At 42.8% G+C, this 23,768-nt stretch overlaps 2 protein-coding genes and 1 pseudogene across 4 annotated transcripts; 1 reads left to right on the forward strand and 2 right to left on the reverse strand.

Annotated features, from left to right (window-relative positions):
* Positions 1 to 2,251: 2,251 nt before the first annotated feature.
* Positions 2,252 to 9,056, forward strand: LOC124680853 (CRS2-like protein, chloroplastic). 3 transcript variants are annotated; one of them, XM_047215891.1, is made up of 10 exons: positions 2,252 to 2,456; positions 3,192 to 3,416; positions 3,498 to 3,582; positions 3,660 to 3,727; positions 4,006 to 4,056; positions 4,132 to 4,205; positions 4,762 to 4,820; positions 4,896 to 4,972; positions 5,646 to 5,811; positions 8,537 to 9,056. In XM_047215891.1, the coding sequence occupies exons 2-9, from the start codon at positions 3,249 to 3,251 to the stop codon at positions 5,775 to 5,777; spliced, it is 714 nt and encodes a 237-aa protein (XP_047071847.1). In that variant the 5' UTR covers positions 2,252 to 2,456; positions 3,192 to 3,248; the 3' UTR covers positions 5,778 to 5,811; positions 8,537 to 9,056. The 3 variants fall into 3 exon arrangements, 2 of the variants coding, with proteins under 2 accessions (XP_047071847.1, XP_047071846.1); XM_047215890.1 differs by lacking the exon at positions 2,252 to 2,456 and having other exon boundaries at positions 3,022 to 3,416; XR_006995606.1 differs by lacking the exons at positions 2,252 to 2,456; positions 5,646 to 5,811; positions 8,537 to 9,056 and having other exon boundaries at positions 3,022 to 3,416; positions 4,754 to 4,820; positions 4,896 to 4,945.
* LOC124680854 (tau-cadinol synthase-like) lies at positions 6,487 to 9,894 on the reverse strand. The gene is made up of 7 exons (XM_047215892.1): positions 9,771 to 9,894; positions 9,248 to 9,503; positions 8,552 to 8,924; positions 8,030 to 8,248; positions 7,794 to 7,929; positions 7,059 to 7,307; positions 6,487 to 6,972 (listed from the first exon to the last, which is right to left on the reverse strand). Exons 1-7 carry the CDS (start codon positions 9,879 to 9,881, stop codon positions 6,682 to 6,684), a joined length of 1,635 nt encoding a protein of 544 aa, XP_047071848.1. The 5' UTR covers positions 9,882 to 9,894; the 3' UTR covers positions 6,487 to 6,681.
* A 6,208-nt stretch (positions 9,895 to 16,102) lies between these two features.
* The window catches only part of LOC124680852, a 59,546-nt pseudogene continuing 51,880 nt past the window's right edge, over positions 16,103 to 23,768 (reverse strand).

A 23,768-nucleotide genomic window follows, 5' to 3' on the forward strand; every position in this document is an offset into this window, starting at 1 on the left:
ATATTTTTTAGCACATGGAGCGAGTGAGTTTTCTTTAGGACAATGGATGGAGTGGGTGAGTATTTAATTAGGACAATGGATGGAGTGATAATATAACACTGCATTCCACATAGAACCAGGTCCTGTATGGACTTCAACACGGCCCGGCGATGTCACGAGCACGAGAGGCTAGGAGGAAAATTGGGGAGATGATATTCACCGATTGGGTCGGCGCTTCACGGGACGCCGCACACTCCGTGCCTTGAGATAGCTAGTTGGGTTGCGGCCCAACAACATCAGGTATTTTTTTCCTTCTTTTATGTTCTTTATTTTCTAATTTTTTGAAAAACAAATTACAATAAACATTTTTAGAATTTGAACATTTTTAAGTTTTTAAAAAATGTAATATTTTTTTATTTGAATTTTTTAAAATTGAACAACTTCTAAAAATTTAGTATTTTTTATTTGAACAATTTTCTAATTTGAACATTTCTGAATTTGAAAATTTGATTTTTTTTCGAATCTTAATATTTTTTGAATTTTGAATTTTGAATTATTTTTAAAACATAAAAATTAAAATGAAAAACAAGAAAAAGAAACGGAAAAGAGAAAATAAAGAGAAAAGAAAAGGAAAAAAGAACCAAGGAAAGAAACAGAAAAAAATCGCTAGCGCCTAACCGAGCCGTCCCATACCGTGCGCAGGGTGCCGACCTGGTCGGCATATAGGATGGGAACCCCTATACCACGCTCGGTAGCGTGCCGAACCGTAGCATCGCCTGATGGCGACCCGGGATAGGCTGGCCCATTAATTCATTCGACCACAAAACAAATATTAAACCGCTTTCTTCAGTCCTTACCAGCAACTGAACCAGATTCCAGTGGTATCAACTCCTCTCCTCTATGCTGGACACCAGAGATCAAATCCTATCATCTATGAAGTATGCTTCCTTTTTTATGAACTTGATTTTTTTTTGAAATTAAACAAAACAATTGAACAAATTTCAAAACCGGGGAAATTTTAAATCTGAGCAAATTTCGAAACCGAACAAAAATTTAAAATTTGCTCAAATTTGAAATATGCTCCAATTTAAAATTTAATTGAATTTAAAATCTGCTCCAGTTTAAAATTTTCTTCATTTTAAAATCTGCTCGAATATGAAATTTGCTCGAATTTGAAAGTTGCCCCAATTTAAAATTTGCTCGAATTTAAAATTTAATCGAAATTGAAATTTGATCGAAATTGAAAAAGGAAAAAGCAGAATAGGAAAAATGAAAAAGAAAAGGAAACCCCAAAAAAATAAACCTACAAAAAACCGATCAAACCAGAGAAAACCATGGAAAAACCAGAAAAATGCAAAGCACATTAGATTGGCGGGCGTTAATCCATGGGATACACCGACCAGGTGGGCCGTTACCTCGCGCCGCACACCCCCGCGCGCGGTATTGGTCGGCCTGGTCGGCCCAGTTCGGGGTGTACTTCATTTTCTGTTTCTTTTTTTTGTTTTTTTGTTTTTCATTTTCTTTCCTATTTCTTTTTTCTCTTTTGTTTTTTTATTTTTTCAGATTCAAAAATATTAAGATTTAAAAAAAATTGTTGAGATTTTGAAAAGTATTCATATTCAAAAAATGTTCATATTTTTTAAAAGTAGATATAAAAATTGTTCAAATCTCAAAAATTGTTCAATACAAAAAAATGTTCAATCTCATAAAATGTTCAAATTTTAAAAATGTTCAATCTCAAAAAATGTTTAAATTTGTTCAATCTCAAAAAATGTTTAAATTTAAAAATGTTCAATCCTTAAAAAATTCAAATTTAAAAATGTTCAAACATAAAAATTGTTCAATTTTTTTAAAAATATATTCAAAAAATGTTAAAAATATAGAACTGTTCAAAATTTAAAACCGTTAAATTTTAAAAATTTCATATTTTGAAAAAATATGGAAAAATGGTTTCATAAAAAATGTTAGATTTTGAAAATAATAATATTAGTAACAGAAATGAAGTAGAAAAAAGAGAAAAGAATCGTACCTGAGCTAATGGGCCGCGGCCCAGCCTACCCGCCCTGGTTGCTGGGGGTGTATAGCACTTCCCTTAATCCATCCCGCTAATGAGCGGGAAATAAGATTTCCCATATAGGATCCACCGAAAAATTGGGAGGAGCAGCACAAGTCCAGCCCAATCAGCCCAACTAATCGACCAGCCCAAAAGAAAAGCAGGAAACGGTGGCGCACCCGCTCAGGCGAGGAAACGTCGGCGGCGGCGGCGGCCAGTCCACACCTCCACACCGCCCTGAGGCGAAAGAGCGGCTCAGCGTAGGTGATCGGCAGGGAGGTTATCAGCACCGTATCCTTCGTCGCCGATCAGCTTCAGGTCCACATCAGGCGCCCACCTTGCTGCGCGGCGCTGCTTGGCCGTAAAATCGTCACCGCCGTCACCACCGGGGAGCTTCGGGCTTGCGTCCCCCGGTGATCGACTCGTAAGAATTCTATGGTCCATACACTGAATCTTAGAATGTAACGGGGGCTTGGAATTTGCTTTATGTTTCGCTTGTTTCCCCCCTGTCATGTTAGTGCGTGCTAAAAGTTGAGAGCCACTGAACTACTGATTATCCGACACTAGTATTATATATTCTGGCAGGATTTACATTTCTTTTGTTTCTTGCGTGAGGTCCTTGGCTTGTGCTCCGAGACTCGGGCTCATGATAGTTTTGCATTGCAGGAATTTACAACCTCTGTTCCTAAATATAATACGCTTTGGGTCTTCAAACTGAACTTCGAATTGGAGTAGTTCTCTGAAAAAATTTAGGCTGCAGACATTAGGATGATGTCATTAAGTAGGTATATTCACTGCATAGTTTTGCCTTAGAGCTGTCTGATGAAATGATTAAGCTAGATGCGTTGATGATATACGCTTGCTTTCTCCCATGATTGTTCTGTTTTTTTTTGGTCTGTATATCATGCATTTGCCCGCTTAGTGAAATACTGAAATTTTACATTGGCCAATTTGAGTTACTTCAGTCTTATCTTACAATAATGCGCCATGTTCTGTTCTATTTGTTGCTTACTGCCATTGTACGTCCGGCAGCAGAACAACTTTAATGATGTACGGGAAAGAGTTGGGTGCAGGGTTTATGCCTAATGTATGTACGGTTGTACTCCTAGTTGCAACGTTGGCAGTCGCCATTCAAAATGGTAATGGGTTTCCTTTGCAGATTTTGCCATCTGGTTATGCACCTATAGATATTTGGTTTCCCCTGACTGATAAAATCATGCAAGGAACGCTTTGGATAGGATTTGCATCCTTCCTTTCTAAGCGTTGTGTTTCCACCTGTCGGACCTCCTCGTTTTCTCCATCTTCATCATGCTCTGCTATACAACCATGGCTTTTTGTTGGTCTTGGTAACCCCGGTGAGAAGTACCAATCGACCAGACGCAATGTGAGTTCTTCTCATATTGACTTTGAATTTCAATGACCCAATTTTATTCTTAGAAATTTCCTACACTGGTTTCACTTGCAGGTTGGGTTTGATATGATAGATGCGTTTGCAAAGTCTCAGGGCATATCCCTGACTACACATCACTTCAAAGCATTATTTGGTGAAGGTTTGGCTCCATATATATTCCTTCTGAAAAATGTCTGTCTTTACTTTTGATGAATGGAAACCTTTCCATTGATGCAGGGATTGTCGATGGTATCCCTGTTCTCCTTGCCAAGCCTCAAACCTATATAAACCTCAGTGGTGAATCTGTAAGCAACACATTTAGAAGACCTTCCGAGTTTACTATCGACAATGTGTAAAATGTTTATCGTCACCACCAGCTGATACCAGTTGAATTTCAAATATGCACATATAACAAGAAAACATATTGACACCTCTTTTAGTTTGTACTTATCTTTTACATATTAATGATTGTGGCTACTTCATGTTGGAGAACTTTCCTTAACTGGACACTGAAAATCTGTGATACACCACTGATTTGGTGACTGCCAGTAACCAGTCTCCATTTTTCTTTGGCTTGTTACAGGTTGGGCCACTTGCTGCCTATTATGAACTGCCACTGAACCGTGTCCTAGTGGTATGTGTTTCCTTTTGAATTTACCTTGGTGGCACCTTATATGACAATCTGACTTCTATGATTTGTGAGTTTCAGGCATACGATGACACAGACCTGCCATGCGGAGTTCTCCGTTTACAATCTAAAGGAGGATATGGACGCCACAATGGGTTGGTAAACTTAATTTAAATGTGCTTTGTGAGGATGATATGTGTATGTCAAAAGTTATAAAAGGGAAAACCATATATTCCTATGTTAAAATCCATAATTCTAAAATACTAGCTGGTAGTGCTGTAATTATCAGTTTAAAATGTCAGGCCATTGCATTGGCCTCTAATCATGTTGGTATGTCCTTAGAAAGTTAGGAGTTGCCTGGTAGAATATATGCTCCTTATCTTTGATAAAGCAGTGTTGACAGAATTTCTCTTTTAAGTTTTGTAGCTAATTGGTAATTAATTTTCAAGTTATGGTATTCCTGCATGCACCATATATTTTTTCCATTTCATCATGGAATTTTGATGCGCTTTACTTGTCCTACCATTTTACATATCCTGTGGCGCCTAGTCTGTTCTGGAAGAATATTGTCGAAACATAACCACTCTCAGTGTGATAGAATGCTCCATGTTTAAAGTTGGTGTTTTTTTTGTATGCAAGATATATCTATTATCTATAGATAAGGGCTTTATTTGATCTTGACACGAAGTATTTACCTTTTTAGTTTATCAGGCTGAAGAGTGTCATCTACCATTTTCGCAAGAATCGAGAATTTGGTCGAGTAAGGATTGATAGGTTCGACAACTGCAGGAGTCACATTTCGTTTTTTCCACTTTCTGGTAAAGATTGTAGTTTGGATTATTTAGGAATTGGACGGCCACCTGGTCAGATGGATCCCAAAGCTTTTGTGCTTCAGAAGTTCAATAAGACTGGCCGTGAAAGGGTAAATATCTCATCGCTTTGTTCTGTAGTTCTAGTTTCATGTTATGCTTTTTTTTGTTATATTATTTTAATTTATGTTTTGTTCTTAAATAAATTAATTCAAAATACCGTCACTACCTCTATGGTTGGATGATCTTGTTCATTTTCTAGGATATGTACAACCAAAATGTATTGACTCCAACACCATGGTTATATTCTGTAAATAATATAGATTTATATTTAATCCACTTCTGTTAAATCTTGGTGAAATCCTTCAGTTCTTCCTGCAAATGGCAAGTGTATATTTGTACTGGCATATAGTTGACTTGGTCTTGTCATGACTGTATTGTCATTGTTTTTAATATTCCCTCCAGTCACAAATAAGTTGCATTTCCAGACATCCTTCCAAGTGTAACTATGGTCACAAGTATATATATTGTATTATGAAAGTTGCTGTTTTAGACAACTCCACTCTTCATCATTTTTAGTATGATTAATCAAGATATATGTAAAGATATCGTGTATCAATCTGAAAATAGTTTGACGAGAGGATGTATTCCACAACCAGAAGATATTTTAAGGACCATTAGGAGTTAAATACTGGTACAAGGCTCGTAGCACGGTACATGATATTATGTCTTGGCTTGTATGCACAACCAGGAGCTTATGCTTTGCATGTGTCTGTTTTGTCCTAGATTGATTCAGCGATGAAAGAGGGTGCTGACATTCTGAAGATGGTGGTCACCAAGGGTTTGGCAGAGGCGGCAAGATTGTCAAATGTTGATCAGAAGTATAAGCATCTGATATCAGATGAGCAGCAGCAGTAACTACAAACTGCCTGTCAGGGGAAAGGCTTATGCAGTAAGTATACCTGTTAGATGCCTGGTGCGATCTTCCAGTATTATCTATTTGACGTCTGATGGGAGAGAATCTAATAATGCCGGCTTACACTACATGAAATAATCTTTAGGAATAAAATCTTATGAGTTGTAGAGCAAACAAATCTATATGAAAAATTTGTGTGAACTATACAATGCTTCAGTTGAATAGCTATAGAGATTGTTAGGAATTACAATGCCACAACAAACTAAAGCAGGTAAAATTCCTATGAATTGAGATGCTGCAAATTTTGAAAATCTTTTGGAACAAAGAGACCCTCAGCATGCAATAGTTTTGGCCTGGAGAAATAGGAGAGAGACAGTGGCAAAATCAGGAGCAGCATATCCTAAAGCTAACACCTCATGCCATCAACTGTTACAGCTTTCTGTTTGTTTGCCCCAGTTACATTGACATATAGGAAACAAGTTTGGTTTAGGAGCATAACCACACGCTCCTTTTTTCTGGAGTAATTGTTCATAAAAGTACATACCAAATAATGCATAGTGAACCTGATAAGAGAAGTAAAGCACACTGCTTGTTATTGAATTCCAGGTAATACCAAATAATGCAAGCCTTAAGGTATTCATAGTAAATTTTCACAAAAAAGCACACTGAATAATGCAGGGTGAACCTGATAAGAAAAGAAAAGCTGTTTTTTGTTACATTCCAAGTAACAAAATAATGCAAGCCTTATTCTGTTCATCATAGTTGTTCGTGTGAATAATGATCAAGTGGTCAAGCCTAGGTGCAACAGATTGGGAGTGTTTTGATACCACTTATACTATCATTAGGTAGCTGGTGCTTCTTCTGGTGAATGATACCATCAAAAGACATGCACCACATCACCATTGTCTAGAGCTCAATAGGATTGACAAACAGTCGCTTAATTGTCCCCTCAAGACGGCTACTGAACGTAAAAGCATCTGTCTTATCATCGTACATGAACGGCATGCTGATCGTTATATTTGCGACTCGCTGCACCGCCGGAAGCAGCTCTGGGAGCTCAAAGCGTGCTTGGTTAGTAGTCTTCCATGCATCTTCAATCAGAGAACCAATCTTGGCAATGGCAACCTCACTTGGCACGCCATGCTCACTGATGTAGCATTCCACAGAGCTGGCCACATCATTTTTGTTCTTCCCACGCTGTGAACAACACATGCTTAATCAGGGGTGTCATCGAGATAAAAGGATAAACAATAAGGGTGGTAGTCTTGGAGTGTAACTTGTACCTTAAATGAAGCAAGGTCATTCATGAAACGTGTCACCTCTGCACAAGCCCTGACAGCATCCGTGCAACCGAGGGCCCATTCAAGTGCCTCCCTGGTTACAGTATCACCCATACCAACTAGCAACCCAACACATACCCATGGTCCGCCTGAGCACATACTAGATACATTCACTTGATCATTAAATCTTGGCTTGTAATTTTGATGAAACCATTCGGCTTCTTGGAGATAGTTGCTTGATAATATTTGAAACTACAAATGCGGAAAAAAGAATGTATCAGTACTTGTGATAGAAGACTTTTGCATATGTGAATGTGGACAATCAAATTTTGAAATATACATATGTTTTTCAGCATTACAATATAGAATCAGATTTGCTACCTACTCAGGCTGGGAGCACTAATGTCAGTAGTCAATTTCTAATCAATCTGTTTCCTCAATATTGAAAAATATGGTTTCTACATCTAAACAATATTACATGATTGTGCAGAGCATTCGTAGCATAAAGTTCTGTGAGTCCGAGATATTCCAGTGTCAGGAGTTCTCAACTAATAGAGATAGTTCTTGATAGCTTATACAATTACCAGTTCACCACTACATAAAATTTGAAGTCCCAAGTGCAGTAGATGTTTTGAGGAAATTGTGACAGAGCATTACATAAATTAAAGGAAAAAATGAAATATAAAAAATAGTGCTAAGCAAAATATTAATGTTGTGATTGTGAGATGAGTGATGTACCGCTTTCGTGCTAAAAGAGACACGGTACTTCTCATCTGGTTTCAATTCGTCCTCAAACTCCTTAAATGTGCTCATCAGCTTGAGGTAGAACTTCTGTAAATACTCTGGTAGAAGAGAAACAGCACTCTCATCCCATCTGCATACAAATTAATTAGTTACACTTAGAGTGTATTTTTTAAAATTCATGTTCTTTTTTTCAAATGAACAAGATCAAGCAACATCATGCCAACACCAACCTTTGTATAGCTTCATTGAGTTGTCTACACTCGACCAAAGTAGCACGCACATCATAAGTGTCATCTGTCATGATTATTATTGCGATAATCTTGGCAAGAATAATTCTTGCACGCGTATACTCTTGTTCGTAGTATGCCGTATATGACCATAAGTAGCACTCAACAACACGATCCCGCGAGTAGTTTAGCCCCACTTCTCTATAAAGATTTTTCCACCATCTGAAAATTTATTTGTTGTCAGTCTTCTGTAAAAAAAAGTGTAGCTAGGTTCATTTTATGAGAGGTATACACTGAAAGATGTCTCAGGATTCTAGATAGGAATATTAGCTGATGGCAGTGAACTTACATCACAGTTTACTAAAGTATAGGTTTTCTAGCTAGCATATTTTTTTGACGGAACTAGCTAGCATAGTTTACTCTAGTATAAGAGAGTTTACTTCTCCCATAGATTGGTTTGATTGGGTTAGAAAAGAAATAACTCGACTTTCATTCATTTTTTAATGCCAGATATGTAGGTGTTACCTAGAGAGAGCCTTGAGCTCCTTCAAGTGGAGACGCTGCAGAAGGTTAAAATCGAGTTTGGCGAACTCCAGAATGGAGGAGTTGTGCATAGGCTCTTCTTTGTACTCTGATATATAATGCAGCGCCTCTACTCTCTTCAAGGTCCTTGGCAGTGGTAAGTGAAGAGCACGCCTGACTTGCTCAGCCAATGTGTAATCAAGCTTACCTTCCATTGATTCAAGATGTTGCCTTGCGAACAAGATGTTGTCTTCAAGCTCTGTCTCCCCGTGAGTAAAAAGGTATGATGCGTTGTATAAACTTAATAGTCCCCTTGGGTCATTAGCTATGTTAGCATGGAAGGTCCCGTTTTCGTCTTTGAACTTGCTGAACACATCTGCAAGAGAACATGATACATCTCATGAGCATATTGGCTAGCAGCCTAGCATTGGTGATTCTGTACTGTTCCTGGATATGTTCTTAATTTATTTTAAAGCAGCACATGGATATTCATGGATAGATGTGTTGAAGCAAGTAACACATGATATTCCTGACAAAGTTGTGTTTACATGCCATGCTGTGGGTTATGAACTTCTAACGTTTCTGTATTACTTCTAGCATCAAATAAAATCGGCAAAGTTTCAACAATGGTCTACCTATAAAACAAGAAATTTCTACGCACAATACAATATCCCAGGAGGTTTTGTTGTAAGTATATACCTGGGGACACCCAAAGCCCTTGCTGCCTGAGTAGGCGGAATCGCAGAGCGACATCATGGATACTGGAGCTATTGAATTCACCAGCATGAGTGCTTCGTAGTGTGGAGAGAATCTGTTCATGAAAATGATGATCTATACTGAGATGCTGGAGTGTGTCTACAAGGTTGAGTTGCTCAACTATGGAACTGCCCTCAAATAGCCCAGTTATCTTCTCCTTCAGTTCATTGGACCTGTCTATCATCCCTTCGTCTGACATCTGTGTTGCATATAAAGATATATGTTGCACACTGTTAGCTTAAGCCTTGTCAATGGTGAAGCTATTGGCATATGCATGATGTATCTAGGAGAAGCAACAAAACTGAAAGCCAACACACAATATCCAGAACACACCCCAAGAAGGGCTCCAGAGCAGGAAACTATAGATTATGCCATGAAACATTCCGCACAGAAAACAGAAGGAAGAACAAACAAGCACAGATTGTAGCGTACTAGATATGTTTTGCTGTGACAACATAAAACATGCCTGTAGTGGTTCTGGATCGTAGTTGATGAAGAAGTCACCCCACACAGTGGGCTGAAACACAGGTACCATCTCTGGAGCGGCAGCGGTAGCATCATAGGACGCCATGTGCATGTGTGTTACTCGTAGTCTGGTATGTTGTGGTGTAGCTTTGAGAAACACTGGAACGGCCGATGGGTTTATATAGGCAGCTGCACGGAAGTAATGATCCAGCAAACTGCGTCCCATTTAATGTTTTTCTTGTGTCAAGAATAGAATAGTCAATTGGAAGAACGAGCTGATCGAACGGATGCGCAGCCATCTAATGTCTTTAGTCGTCTGGTCAATTTTCATGGAATGCGAAACTAAGAAATAGACTTGTCTTACCGATGTACAAAAATATCGCAAGTAAATTCTTTGTAAGCGGTGGTTTTCACACTTTCTTTATTTGGGGCATGGTTTTGACATTTTGGCCATGAACAGAACATGCCCTGAGAAATGGAATACACGACGTTTGTGTGAATCGTAATTTAAGGTGATGTGACAGCCTACGCCACATTTTTTTCCATTTTGCCACACTTGGCTATTCTTAGTTGCTGTACATTTTGCCGTTTTTGTGTGTTTTCATTATCGTTTCAACTACCAGAGGACGCATGAACAGCTGTCTATTCTCTTTTCTTTTTTGAGTTGTCTTGTAAATTGTCATGGAGAATGAAATAAGAGAGTGGGTTGTATTGTGGATAGAGAAAAGTACTGCAAGTGCAACTACCAAATTGCACACTTCTAAGAAACAAATAAAGGAAAGAAAGAAATTAGTTAAATAAATGATTAAACAATATGTAGGTCAGGTGCATGGAAATTTAAAAAACCATTTATTTCGTTACTACTCAAACACATTTTAGTCTTGCTGGTTGTGCACTAAAGTAGATAATTATTTCGCAAAAAAAGTAGATAATTATTGGCCGTCACATGTTTGAACCTTCTAGAGCACAAAATTTTCCTTCATTTATTTTCTCAAAAGTAAAACATGCATGAAATTACCAACAGGAAAGACAATCCTCAACGATGGGATACGTCTTCGAACTAAAGTAGACTTGGATGCACAAATTAAGCTTTGATGGAGATATAAAGGATCTCAAGAGGCCAGGCTTTATCCTCCTTTAAAAAAATCGCAATGTATGTTTGCTCAAGTTATTTCTATTTAGCCACTCCCCATGTAAATTTTTTTAATGCCTCATAAGTTTTTTCATGGCACAAAATATTCATTCCACAGTTAATAGCTTTCTATAGTAGTTTGAGAGAACTCTATGAGAAGGATTTGGAAAGCATACCTATACCCTTGACTATGGTACGTATTGATACCCCATTCCAAAATAGCAGACTGCTACGGGCAGTGACCACAGATGAATATATCCGTAAGACCGCGACGCGCATACTAATGTAGCTAGACCGCTTCATCAGAGGAAGGAAGGCGCGGTGATGTACAGTATATATAAATGGCGGCGGCTAAGCGCGCGGCGCATTATGGACGACTTGACGAAGCAATTAGTAGCTAGCTGACCAACCCAAGAGTACTGAAGTAGTACTTACCATATATGGATTCGATTGGGTTTGTCTGCTTCGATTGGGTTTGTCAGCTAGCTATAAGCTAACCAGCGGTAGCTAGCCAAGATAATTAACATCCGTCGCTGTTGCCGGTGTGTGAACATTGACGGACGGCAGGCCGCCGCGAAGAAGGAAGGCGCCCGCCCGGCTGCGAAAGAGGACGGTGACATCGGATTACCGGCGAAGTTACCGGCGTTTACGACTTACAAGTGCGAGGACTTATGCGGGCCTGAGGACAGTCGACGCCCATGACCGTGGTATCCCTTGACGGGCGAAAATGCAATGCTTGACGAGGCTTTTGTTTTCTTCTGGAACACACGGTCAAAGTGTGTGTCTTTATATACTCTCTCTAGTTTAAATTAATTAACTTAACTTTATCTATATACGGATGTATTTTCATATGTTGGTTGACTAGATATATTTATATCTAGATAAAATTGAGTTAATTAATATGAATCAGAAAAAGTATTACAATTTGTTTGGTATCCAGAAATTGGTCCTGGAATCACGAAATTCATTTAGCAGCCGGTCGCCGCCCCACGCCAATAGGACTTTGCCCGGCAGCACCTCCGGCAGCAGCTGTGGGGGAGAGTGAGCTCGGGGGAGGACGAGAGGATGCGCCGGCGGGGCGGCACGTTACGACCGTGCGAGGGCGAGAGGAGGAGGGTTGCAGGAGGAGATCCGTACACGATCTCACCTCAATGTCTGGATAAGTCTATTCTTCTCACCATTTCTGATACTGGAATCAAGTTCTAAATTTTTCAAAAATAGCAGGCTACCTGTAAGCCATTGCTACAAAGCTAATTTCTGATGCTGGAACCATTTCAAAAACGAAGTCTCCTCTACTACTACAGAACTCTTCCTTAGGCTGTTAGGTATAAATTACGGAAACTTTGACCGCCGTTCACGTCGTCTGTGCCAGAGGTAATTGCGCATACCAGCAACTTTTGGGGAGTTTGTTGCACAGACCAGCGACTTAAAAATTTAGTTGCACAGACCAGTAACTTGTGGAGCAGCTCGTTGCAGCCCTGTTTGATGATCGGCGCAGCATGGCCATAGGCATGGTGATCCGCGATGACTCAGGGGATTGCCTAGTTTCGGCAAGTCTTCCTCTTCAGGTTTTTATCTCTCCGGAGATGGCTGAAGCTTTGGCTCTTCGACAAGCGGTGCTGATCACTAGAGATAGGGGTTTTTCAAAGGCGATCTTCGTCACTGATTGCTTGTCCTTGATCCAGCGACTGAACTCCACTGTGCATGATCGGTCTCAGGTGGGAGTGTTGGTAAAGGACATCAAACTGATGGCTGCAGACTTCTCTGTTGCATCTTTTCGGCATGTTAAACGCTCTTTAAATGAAGCGGCACACATTTTAGCTAGATCCTGTAATCTAGCGTCTTTAGGTTTTATTTCCAATTATGCTCCGGCTTGCATCCGGAAGACCCTTTGTATTGATATGAGTTAATCAATAAAGTGCCGTATTCTGTCAAAAAAAAAAAAAAACAAGGTATACGCTAGCATCTTGTAACAATGTTCTTACAGGTAATCTGAAACTCCGGAAGCATACGAACCAGATCAAAAGTGGATTCCCGGTTTACCGGACAGTGCGTTTTGACACATACAAGCATAAGCATATGATCCTAGTTTTTAAAATGAGTTTTAAACTCATTTTAAGTTGTCAAAAAAATATCCGACAAAAGGTGGTGCCAACGGCGAAGACATCAACGATGGCGTCGGAAATAGCTGGTACGAGAGGAGGGCAACGCCGGCTTCTTAGACATCCACGGTGGCTGCGGGAGGTACACCAGGTCAAAACTCGGACCGGGCCGAGCTTCGGGCCAAGCTTGAAAAAACCCGAACCTAAAATGTCAAGGCCGAGCCTGGCCCGGCCCGACCATCGGGCCTATAAATCAAGCCCGAACCCAGCCAGAACAGGCACATTTGTCGCGGGCGGCGGCGATGTCGTGGATGACGGCGTCCGCGGGTGGGGCCGCCGGAGGGGCCGTCGTTGCCGCCCGCGCCTCCGCGAGCGCCGCCCTGGCCTCGGCGAGCTCGGCCCTGGCGCCGGCGATTTCCGCCCTGGCCCCAGCGAGGCGGTCACGGAGTTGCGGGCGCCCTGCCGCCTCCGCCTCCGCCGCCTCCAGGCCCAGCTGGTCGGCCAGAAAAGCGTCGGAGACTAGCTGCTCGTCCTCCGGGTGGGCTTGGCGGCACATGTGAACAACCTGATCTCAGCTAAGGTTGTGCTCGGCCATGGATAGATGGTAGGGTTTAGCTTGAGGTGTGCCCGTCATCCTCGCCGGTGTCCACCATATATAGCCACGGCGGGGCGGGAAACAGCGTTGGCGCGCAGGTCGTTTCCCGCGCGCACAAAACTTGCCAATGTATTGGGCAAGCGTGGGAACGACCGTCGTCACGCGGGAACCGGTAATCGCCGGCGGCAGGCCTCGACGGGACGTTAAACCGCCATTAACGACCTTGACGCTGTCTCCGCTAAAAAAATGCGTCTGCACCACTGGAGATACCCGACGCAAACGGTCGCCCTCGCCAACAAGCTGTGCCCCTCGGATTGCAGGGAGCACCATGGAGCGCCACAGCGGAAAATTTTGCCTGGTGAGCTTTTCCGTCGGGGGGTTTCCGAGGTTGATCGGAACGAGGCTGCTCGAAGACGCCATGGCGAACGAGCGGCTGAAGTTCGACGAGGCGGGTGGAGGGCGCGATGCCGATCAAGGACGGCAAGAGGATGGTTGTCGACGTAGATGCGATCAGGTAGATGAGGCGGAAGAGCCTGCTCTTGATACCATGTAAAAAAACGAAAACAGGGTATTAGGGTTCTACTCGGATGATTATCCCGAGCCCCTTGATGTTCTATTTATATCGGTGCTATGCGTCACCAGGCGGTACAACGTGATCGGTAAGGATACAATGCCATATCGTAACAGACTCAAACTCATAATCTAACAAACTATGCCATCGATAGGGTTTAGCCATATTGTGCATGTTATTATCTAGGGTGAGTCGGCGTGGTGTGGCACACAGCCAACATCCACGCTTGTTGCAAGGTAATATGGCTATCACGTGTTGTTTAATTTTGTAGTCTGGTAATTATAGCTCCTTGCAAGGAATCACACCTAGAGTCGCTGGTCCTTGCAACGAATTTTTTGAGTCGCTGGTCCTTGCAAAAATCTCCCCAAGTGTTGCTGGTACGTGCAATTTCCTCTCTGTGCCATGCCGCCTCTGCCCATGACGGCAGGGTGACCTGCAGTCTTCCTCGTGTACCTCTGACGTCGATCCGATCTGGATCGGAGACGAACTAATGTAGCAATGTATAGAGATGATTGTCATCCGGCAATAGTGCTATCCTGCTCACATCGATCGTGTCCTGCACCAATCGAGGAACATCCAGCGTGACCCTGACCACCCTTGCTGCATCGGGCAATAGTCCTTAAGCAACAGCTCCGGTAAGGTTTTGCTGTACATATCGCCATATCGCATACAGCTTTAAACAGCACGGCGGAGGGAAGCGAGCCGGCAAGATGCACGCTAGCCAGGAAGGACAGCCGTCCGCGTCGCCATCAGGTGGTAGGCCATGCCGCTGCTGCCCTACAAGTGCAAAAACGAACGTGCCACCATGCTCAGCGGTGGCATGCACTGCCCGCCTCGCTGGCACGTGCCACTTGTCCTTTTTGATAGTTATTTTTGAAGGTGATCTTTTTACGAATCCAGTTGGGCAAGTGGTGTTTTTATGTTCAAATTTCAAAGGTACGACCGCGGACTGAGTTCAGCGGCTGCGAGAGACATATGCGCAAGTCCTTCACCATTCGTTTTTCCTGTCATATAACTACCATTTTTATATTGCGGATTCTTCCTATTTTCAGTTGCTGTAAATTTTAACATGCCATGACATATTAATCCTACTCACTCCGGGCATAAAACCCGAATCCCGAATCCCGAACCCGAATTCCCGATCCCGAACCCGAAATTCCCGAGCACTTATTCGGGAAGGTGTTTGGAATTCCCGAATTTATTTCAGGATTTTTAGGATTGTAGTTTTGGCACCCGAATATCCCAAGTAGCACATCAAATTATAATTTGGAAAGCCCAATGCTAAGACGTCCTTAGCCCAGCCCAAGTGAAACAACATGTAACTCTCCAGAACCACGAGCGGAGAGCTCCTCCACTTTCCCCACTCCTCGTCTCCCTCCAGAACCCCACCCACGCCGCCGCTCGCCACGACTGCACGCGCCGGCAGCTGCCACTCGCCCCAACCTCACCTCCCGGCTGCCGCTCGCCCCCGCAATCTGCCGCCGCTCGCCCCTGCACTCTGCCGCCGCTCGCCCCTGCAGTCTGGTGCCGCGTCCTCGTCGATAGCTCCCCGTCGTCCTCGACGGGATGCCTCCGCCTTCCATTCTCCTCGTCCCACGATGGCAGGCTGCACCTCCAGCGCGCGTCGATTGAAGGACTACTCCAGCGCTGTTTGCTGTCAATTTCTTTTCAGTTCATAATTTCGGGCTATTCAGGAATTCCCGATCCCGAACCCGAATTATCAGGTACCGAATTTTCGGGAATCAAATATTACGATGCAATTTCGCGTGTCATTCTATGGAACCCGAAATAATTTTTTCCCGAATGTCCCATCCCGAAATTTCGGAATTTCTGAAATCCTACGCTACCTAGCCTATGAACCAAAAAGGTGCTGACACTTGAGGGCTCTGCACATTTATCTCTATTTACAAGCTACAAATGAGACCGTGCAAATTCATTGATATTCAGTCGCCACACTATGATCCACAATGATGGCATCTCGACGGGGTTCCTCCATACTATTATTCCTCGCGACATCCGATCGGAGTCGTTCAACACTCTGGCCCATGACGATTCGTCTGCTGCTATATCAACATTCAACACCCATGTAGGTCAGATGGTCGCTCAGGAACAACGCAAACACGCTCCTGCAAATGCAGACACAGGGGAGCATCCAAGCTGGCATTAGGAATTGGAAATACATATTGACGCTATCGGATAGCTGGGCGGGCTCCAACCTGCAACAATCTGGGTCTTCTCCGCTGTCATCGCAGACTTGGAAGGTTGTGTTGCCATCCACATCATGTTCCCACACCTGAATCTTTTGAATGCACCATTGGATGGCGATACAAGATGTATTGCATGGCTAACTCTCCATTTCGAAAAAACTAAGATGTATTGCAGATTTATAGTGGTAAGAAATCTTTCCGGACTCAATTTACAGTAAGATGTTTAAGAAATGAATAGAATAGTATTTTTTTTAGTAAATTAGACATAATATGATGGTAAACTACTGCATTTCACAGAACTAATGCATGGGGACCGATAGTCAATTGTATTTACACATCATGAAGATTTTTCTATCATTTTCGGAGCATCATATGTTCTGTTCACTCGGTGCTCTGTTGTGTGTAGGTATCTACAGTGGATGGTTAAATCTAAATCAACAGGCATAACGCTGAGATTCTTGACAAAAGTTAGCAGTACACTTTCTAGGTTTATGCAGGGGCGTACCTCTCTAGGGAAATGGTGGTACGTTAGTCGTTAGGTCTGCGAGAAAGGAAAAATAAGGCGGCAAACGAGGCACGATATCATGTTCATGCGTCACTCGAATCGTGTTGGGTACAATTTCTGTAAAGTAATAGCATTTCCAATCGCGTCTCCCAAATCGTCCTCCAAACAGCATCGAATCGAGCGTTTTGGGATGTGTTTGGGGGACGTCGCTCTCCAGCCGCGTCCCCCAAACGCCACCCCCAAATATTAAAATATTCTCTTTTTTTCTTTTTTTTAAATAAAAAGTAGAAATATTCCACAAACTAATATATAATTGGGAACGTGGTTTACACGAAGATATAATTTGGAACATGATTTTCCACAAACTAATACATAGTTTGAACCATGGTTGACATAAATATAAAACATTGCAAAATAACTAAATCTAACTAGGCCGGGCATCGAAGATTTCATGTGTTCGCTGCCAAGAAAGAACACTCGTAGGCACACCCAGTCAGCCAAACTGGAAAATCTAGATGTTGACGGTGCCCCTGTTGGTTCTTTCGAGGAAGAACAACCAGAAACCTCCGTACATATTTTCGCTGGAAAGAAACAACACTTCAGTCATCGTCCTCCTCGCCGTTGTCGCCGTGGTAGTGTCGCGGCAATGTGTCTCGTCGAACACCTTGACGCTCATGTCCCACTCGCCAAGGTAGGAGAACATGAGCACGAAGCCGGCTTCAAGGAGGTGGTAGCGCGCGAACTTCTCCCAGCCGATGTGGAGGTACATCTTGTCGCGTGCGTCGTAGATCACGTCGACGATCCACCGGCAGCAGCCGCATGCAGCCTCCCACAGATGCAGCGAGCCCGGACGACCATCGCCGGCGACGAAGTCGGCGAAGGTGTCCGGCAGCGTCTGGATGGTGTGTGGGTCGCCCGTGAGGACGACGATGAACTCGAGAAGCACATGCCGCTCATCCTCCTGCATGTCCGACGATGAAGACGACGGCGTCGCAGGCGATAGCGAGCGTGCAGCTCTGCCGCGGCCACGACCACGGCCGCGAGCTCGGCCTCCGCCTCTACCAGACATGGCATCGACTCTTGAGATGGTGGCACCTAGGGTTGGGGATAGAGACACTAGGGTTTGTGTGTGAGAGGGACGATGAGAGGCGGCCCTTTTTATAGGCCGGAGGGAGGTGGGAGAGCGGTGGCGCTCATTAACGCCGGCACGCAAAGCTAGGCGTGACGAGATGCTTCGCTGCACCTCTGCGGAAACTGCATCGTCGATGCGCGCCAATAACTTCCGTCGCGAGGTAGGCGACGGTTAGGTTAAACTTCAATGTGCCGCTGACGCGTCGGTCCCGCGACTCTCCACCTCGCTTTTCGGTGTGTCCGGCGTCCCCGGAGCGTCCCCTGTGTAGCAGGGACGGGCTCAGGGCGACGGACACCGTATCGGGCCGCGCTGAACAAAAAGAGTCTTTGTGGGACGCGGCTAGGAACATTTTTTTCCGACGTGCCCCAAATCCCTTTTAGGACAATTGGGGACGCGACTGGAGATGCTCTAAGATGTGAAAACATCGTTGCCAATGCGTGGTTCCCAAAAGTCATAAGCTGAACATCGTCACTTCCAAGGTTAATCTGCAATGAGAGGAACATATCATATATCAGGAATCAGCAAACACAAAAGTATTTAAATTCGACAGATAATATTTCCTTGTCTAGTAAAAAAACAAGCCTTATGCAAAGAACATAGTCACGGGGAACTTATGCCATCTCCAACGGGGCGACCCATTCTGCGCCCGCGCGTCCGGATGGATCGTTGACATAGGCATCCCGGATGGGCCTGCCAGAGATGGTACCCGGGGTTTTCTGGAGGCCCACGACCCGAAGTTTATGAAGTCCGGAAGCCCATTAAAGCATCGATTATGGCAAGAAGAGATAGATTAGGAATAGAGATTTGTAACTTTACGGGACGAACTCAAAGAGTCTCCCGACGTTTGTAACTTGTGTAATACGAAACCTTCGGCTCCGCCTCCTATATAAGGGGGGAGTCGAAGGACAAAGAAAGGATCAATCTCATTGTCAATTCAACCCTAATTTTTAGCAATCGAGCACCCTTTCGGCTGAAACCTTTGAGATCTACTTGCCCTCTACTTCCACGAAACCCAAGTCTACAACTTGTAGGCATTCACAAGTTGATACCTTGTCAATTGGCGCCGTCTGTGGGAATTAGAGGCGACAAGGAGCTGATCTCGATGGCATCGTCAACATCTTCGGCAACATCATTGATACGTCTCCGACGTATCGATAATTTCTTATGTTCTATGCCATATTATTGATGATACCTACATGTTTTATGCACACTTTATGTCATATTCGTGCATTTTCTGGAACTAACCTATTAACAAGATGCCGAAGTGCCGATTCTTGGTTTTCTGATGTTTTTGGTTTCAGAAATCCTAGTAACGAAATATTCTCGGAATTGGACGAAACGAAGACCCAGGGGCCTATTTCGCCACGAACCTTCCAGAAGACCGAAGAGCATACGAAGTGGGGCCACGAGGTGGCCAAACCACATGGCGGCGTGGCCAAGGGGGCCCGCGCCGCCCTGTGGTGTGGGCCCCTCGTCGGCCCCCCGACTCGCCCTTCCGCCTACTTAAAGCCTCCGTCGCGAAACCCCCGATGCGAAAAACCACGATACGGAAAACCTTATCGAGACGCCGCCGCCGCCGATCCCATCTCGGGGGATTCGGAGATCTCCTCCGGCACCCTGCCGGAGAGGGGATTCATCTCCCGGAGGACTCTACACCGCCATGGTCGCCTCTCGGAGTGATGAGTGAGTAGTTCACCCCTGGACTATGGGTCCATAGCGGTAGCTAGATGGTTGTCTTCTCCTCATTGTGCTTCATTGTTGGATCTTGTGAGCTGCCTAACATGATCAAGATCATCTATCCGTAATACTCTATGTTGTGTTTGTCGGGATCCGATGGATAGAGAATACCATGTTATGTTAATTATCAAGTTATTACATATGTGTTGTTTATGATCTTGCATGCTCTCCGTTATTAGTAGAGGCTCTGGCCAAGTTTTTGCTCTTAACTCCAAGAGGGAGTATTTATGCTCGATAGTGGGTTCATGCCTGCATTGACACCTGGGACAGTGACACAAAGTTCTAAGGTTGTGTTGTGCTGTTGCCACTAGGGATAAAACATTGGCGCTATGTCCGAGGATGTAGTTGTTGATTACATTACGCACCATACTTAATGCAATTGTCTGTTGCTTTGCAACTTAATACTGGAAGGGGTTCGGACGATAACCCGAAGGTGGACTTTTTAGGCATAGATGCAGTTGGATGGCGGTCTATGTACTTTGTCGTAATGCCCAATTAAATTTCACTATACTTATTATGACATGTATGTGCATTGTTATGCTCTCTCTATTTGTCAATTGCCCGACTGTAATTTGTTCACCCAACATGCTTTTATCTTATGGGAGAGACACCTCTAGTGAACTGTGGACCCCGGTCCATTCTTTAATACTGGAATACAAATCTGCTGCAATACTTGTTTTTACTGTTTTCTCTGCAAACAATCATCTTCCACACAATACGGTTAATCCTTTGTTACAGCAAGCCGGTGAGATTGACAACCTCACTGTTTCGTTGGGGCAAAGTACTTTGGTTGTGTTGTGCGGGTTCCACGTTGGCGCCGGAATCCCCGGTGTTGCGCCGCACTACATCCCGCCGCCATCAACCTTCAACGTGCTTCTTGGCTCCTCCTGGTTCGATAAACCTTGGTTTCTTTACGAGGGAAAACTTGCTGCTGTGCGCATCATACCTTCCTCTTGGGGTTGCCCAACGAACGTGTGAAATACACGCCATCAAGCTCTTTTTCAGGCGCCGTTGCCGGGGAGATCAAGACACGCTGCAAGGGGAGTCTCCACTTCTCAATCTCTTTACTTTGTTTTTGTCTTGCTTTATTTTATTTACTACTTTGTTTGCTGCACTTATATCAAAACACAAAAAAATTAGTTGCTAGTTTTACCTTATTTACTGTCTTGCACTCTATATCAAAAACACAAAAAAATTAGTTTACTTGCATTTACTTTATCTAGTTTGCTTTATTTACTACTGCTAAAATGAGTAATCCTGAAGTTGAAGTTCGCTCATTTAAGCAACAGGGAGGAGAATGTTTAAAAGATGCTTGGTATAGAATTAGTGATGCCCATAATAGGTGCACTAAGAAACACTCCACCACTATCCTACTCGAGAATTTTTATGTTGGTATCTCTAGCTGGAATAGATATGTTCTTGATTGTCTCGCGGGAGGTAACTTCCTAGGTGCCCCCGCTTTAGAAGCTAGTTGCATTATTGAGAGTTTATTTGGAACACCACCTGTTAATGAAATTAAAATTGAAACCTCCCTTGAGGATGTTATGAAAAAATTGGAAACCATAGAGAAAAATTTTAGTGTTGAAACTAAGTTGGAGATGTTACTTGTTAAAACTGATAAACTTGATAAATCCTTAGGAGGAATTGATGAAAGAATTAGTGTCCTAGGAACTTGTGTTGACCATGATAATCAAATTAATAGGATTGGCGAACTTGAAAAAGCTATGGGAACTTTGGGTTCAACCTTTTCATCTTTACGAGTTTAGAGAGAAAGCTTATGTGGGAAAGGAGCAAAAGTTTATGTATGCCTCTGAAGTGCCTAAACCAAAGAAATATTATTATAGGCCTAAAATTGACAAAGCCCCTAGTACCACTGCAAATGGGGGAGCTTATGATATCAATGCTCCATCTCGCGATAATACTTGATATACACTTTACTGCGCCTAGGCTGAAAGGCGTTAAAGAAAAGCGCTTATGGGAGACAACCCATGTTTTTATTACAGTATTTTTGTTTTATATTTGAGTCTTGGAAGTTGTTTACTACTGTAGAAACCTCTCCTTATCTTAGTTTTGAGTTTTGTTGTGCCAAGTAAAATCTTTGATAGTAAAGTAAGTACTAGATTTGGATTACTGCGCAGTTCCAGATTTCTTTGCTGTCACGAATCTGGGCCTACCTCCCTGTAGGAAGCTCAGAAAATTAAGCCAATTTACGTGCATGATCCTCAGATATGTACGCAACTTTCATTCAATTTGAGCATTTTCATTTGAGCAAGTCTGGTGGCCTAATAAAATCCATCTTTACGGACTGTTCTGTTTTGACAGATTCTGCCTTTTATTTTACATTGCCTCTTTTGCTATGTTGGATGAATTTCTTTGATCCATTAATGTCCAGTAGCTTTATGCAATGTCCAGAAGTGTTAAGAATGATTGTGTCACCTCTGAACATGTGAATTTTTATTATGCACTAACCCTCTAATGAGTTGTTTCGAGTTTGGTGTGGAGGAAGTTTTCAAGGATCAAGAGAGGAGTATGATGCAATATGATCAAGGAGAGTGAAAGCTCTAAGCTTGGGGATGCCCCGGTGGTTCACCCCTGCATATTGTAAGAAGACTCAAGCGTCTAAGCTTGGGGATGCCCAAGGCATCCCCTTCTTCATCGACAACATTATCGGGTTCCTCCCACGAAACTATATTTTTATTCCATCACATCTTATGCACTTTGCTTGGAGCGTCGGTTTGTTTTTGTTTTTGTTTTGTTTGAATAAAATGGATCCTAGCATTCACTTTGTGGGAGAGAGACACGCTCCGCTGTAGCATATGGACAAGTATGTCCTTAGGCTCTACTCATAGTATTCATGGCGAAGTTTCTTCTTCGTTAAATTGTTATATGGTTGGAATTGGAAAATGCTACATGTAGTAATTCTAAAATGTCTTGGATAATTTGATACTTGGCAATTGTTGTGCTCATGTTTAAGCTCTTGCATCATATACTTTGCACCCATTAATGAAGAAATACTTAGAGCTTGCTAATTTGGTTTGCATATTTGGTTTCTCTAGAGTCTAGATAATATCTAGTATTGAGTTTTGAACAACAAGGAAGACGGTGTAGAGTCTTATAATGTTTACAATATGTCTTTTATGTGAGTTTTGCTGCACCGTTCATCCTTGTGTTTGTTTCAAATAACCTTGCTAGCCTAAACCTTGTATCGAGAGGGAATACTTCTCATGCATCCAAAATACTTGAGCCAACCACTATGCCAATTGTGTCCACCATACCTACCTACTACATGGTATTTATCCGCCATTCCAAAGTAAATTGCTTGAGTGCTACCTTTAAAATTCCATCATTCACCTTTGCAATATATAGCTCATGGGACAAATAGCTTAAAAACTATTGTGGTATTGAATATGTACTTATGCACTTTATCTCTTATTAAGTTGCTTGTTGTGCGATAACCATGTTTACGGGGACGCCATCAACTATTCCTTGTTGAATATCATGTGAGTTGCTATGCATGTCCGTCTTGTCTGAAGTAAGAGAGATCTACCACCTTTATGGTTGGAGCATGCATATTGTTAGAGAAGAGCATTGGGCCGCTAACTAAAGCCATGATTCATGGTGGAAGTTTCAGTTTTGGACAGATATCCTCAATCTCATATGAGAATAATAATTGTTGCCACATGCTTATGCATTAAAGAGGAGTCCATTATCTGTTGTCCATGTTGTCCCGGTATGGATGTCCAAGTTGAGAATAATCAAAAGCGAGAAATCCAAAATGCGAGCTTTCTCCTTAAGACCTTTGTACGAGCGGCATGGAGGTACCCCATTGTGACACTTGGTTAAAACATGTGCATTGCAAAGATCCGGTAGTCCAAGCTAATTAGGACAAGGTGCGGGCACTATTAGTATACTATGCATGAGACTTGCAACTTGTAAGATATAACTTTCATAACTCATATGCTTTATTACTACCGTTGACAAAATTGTTTCATGTTTTCAAAATAAAAGCTCTAGCACA

This window comes from Lolium rigidum, unplaced genomic scaffold (assembly GCF_022539505.1).
Source record: "Lolium rigidum isolate FL_2022 unplaced genomic scaffold, APGP_CSIRO_Lrig_0.1 contig_30022_1, whole genome shotgun sequence".
Taxonomy (NCBI): domain Eukaryota; kingdom Viridiplantae; phylum Streptophyta; class Magnoliopsida; order Poales; family Poaceae; genus Lolium; species Lolium rigidum.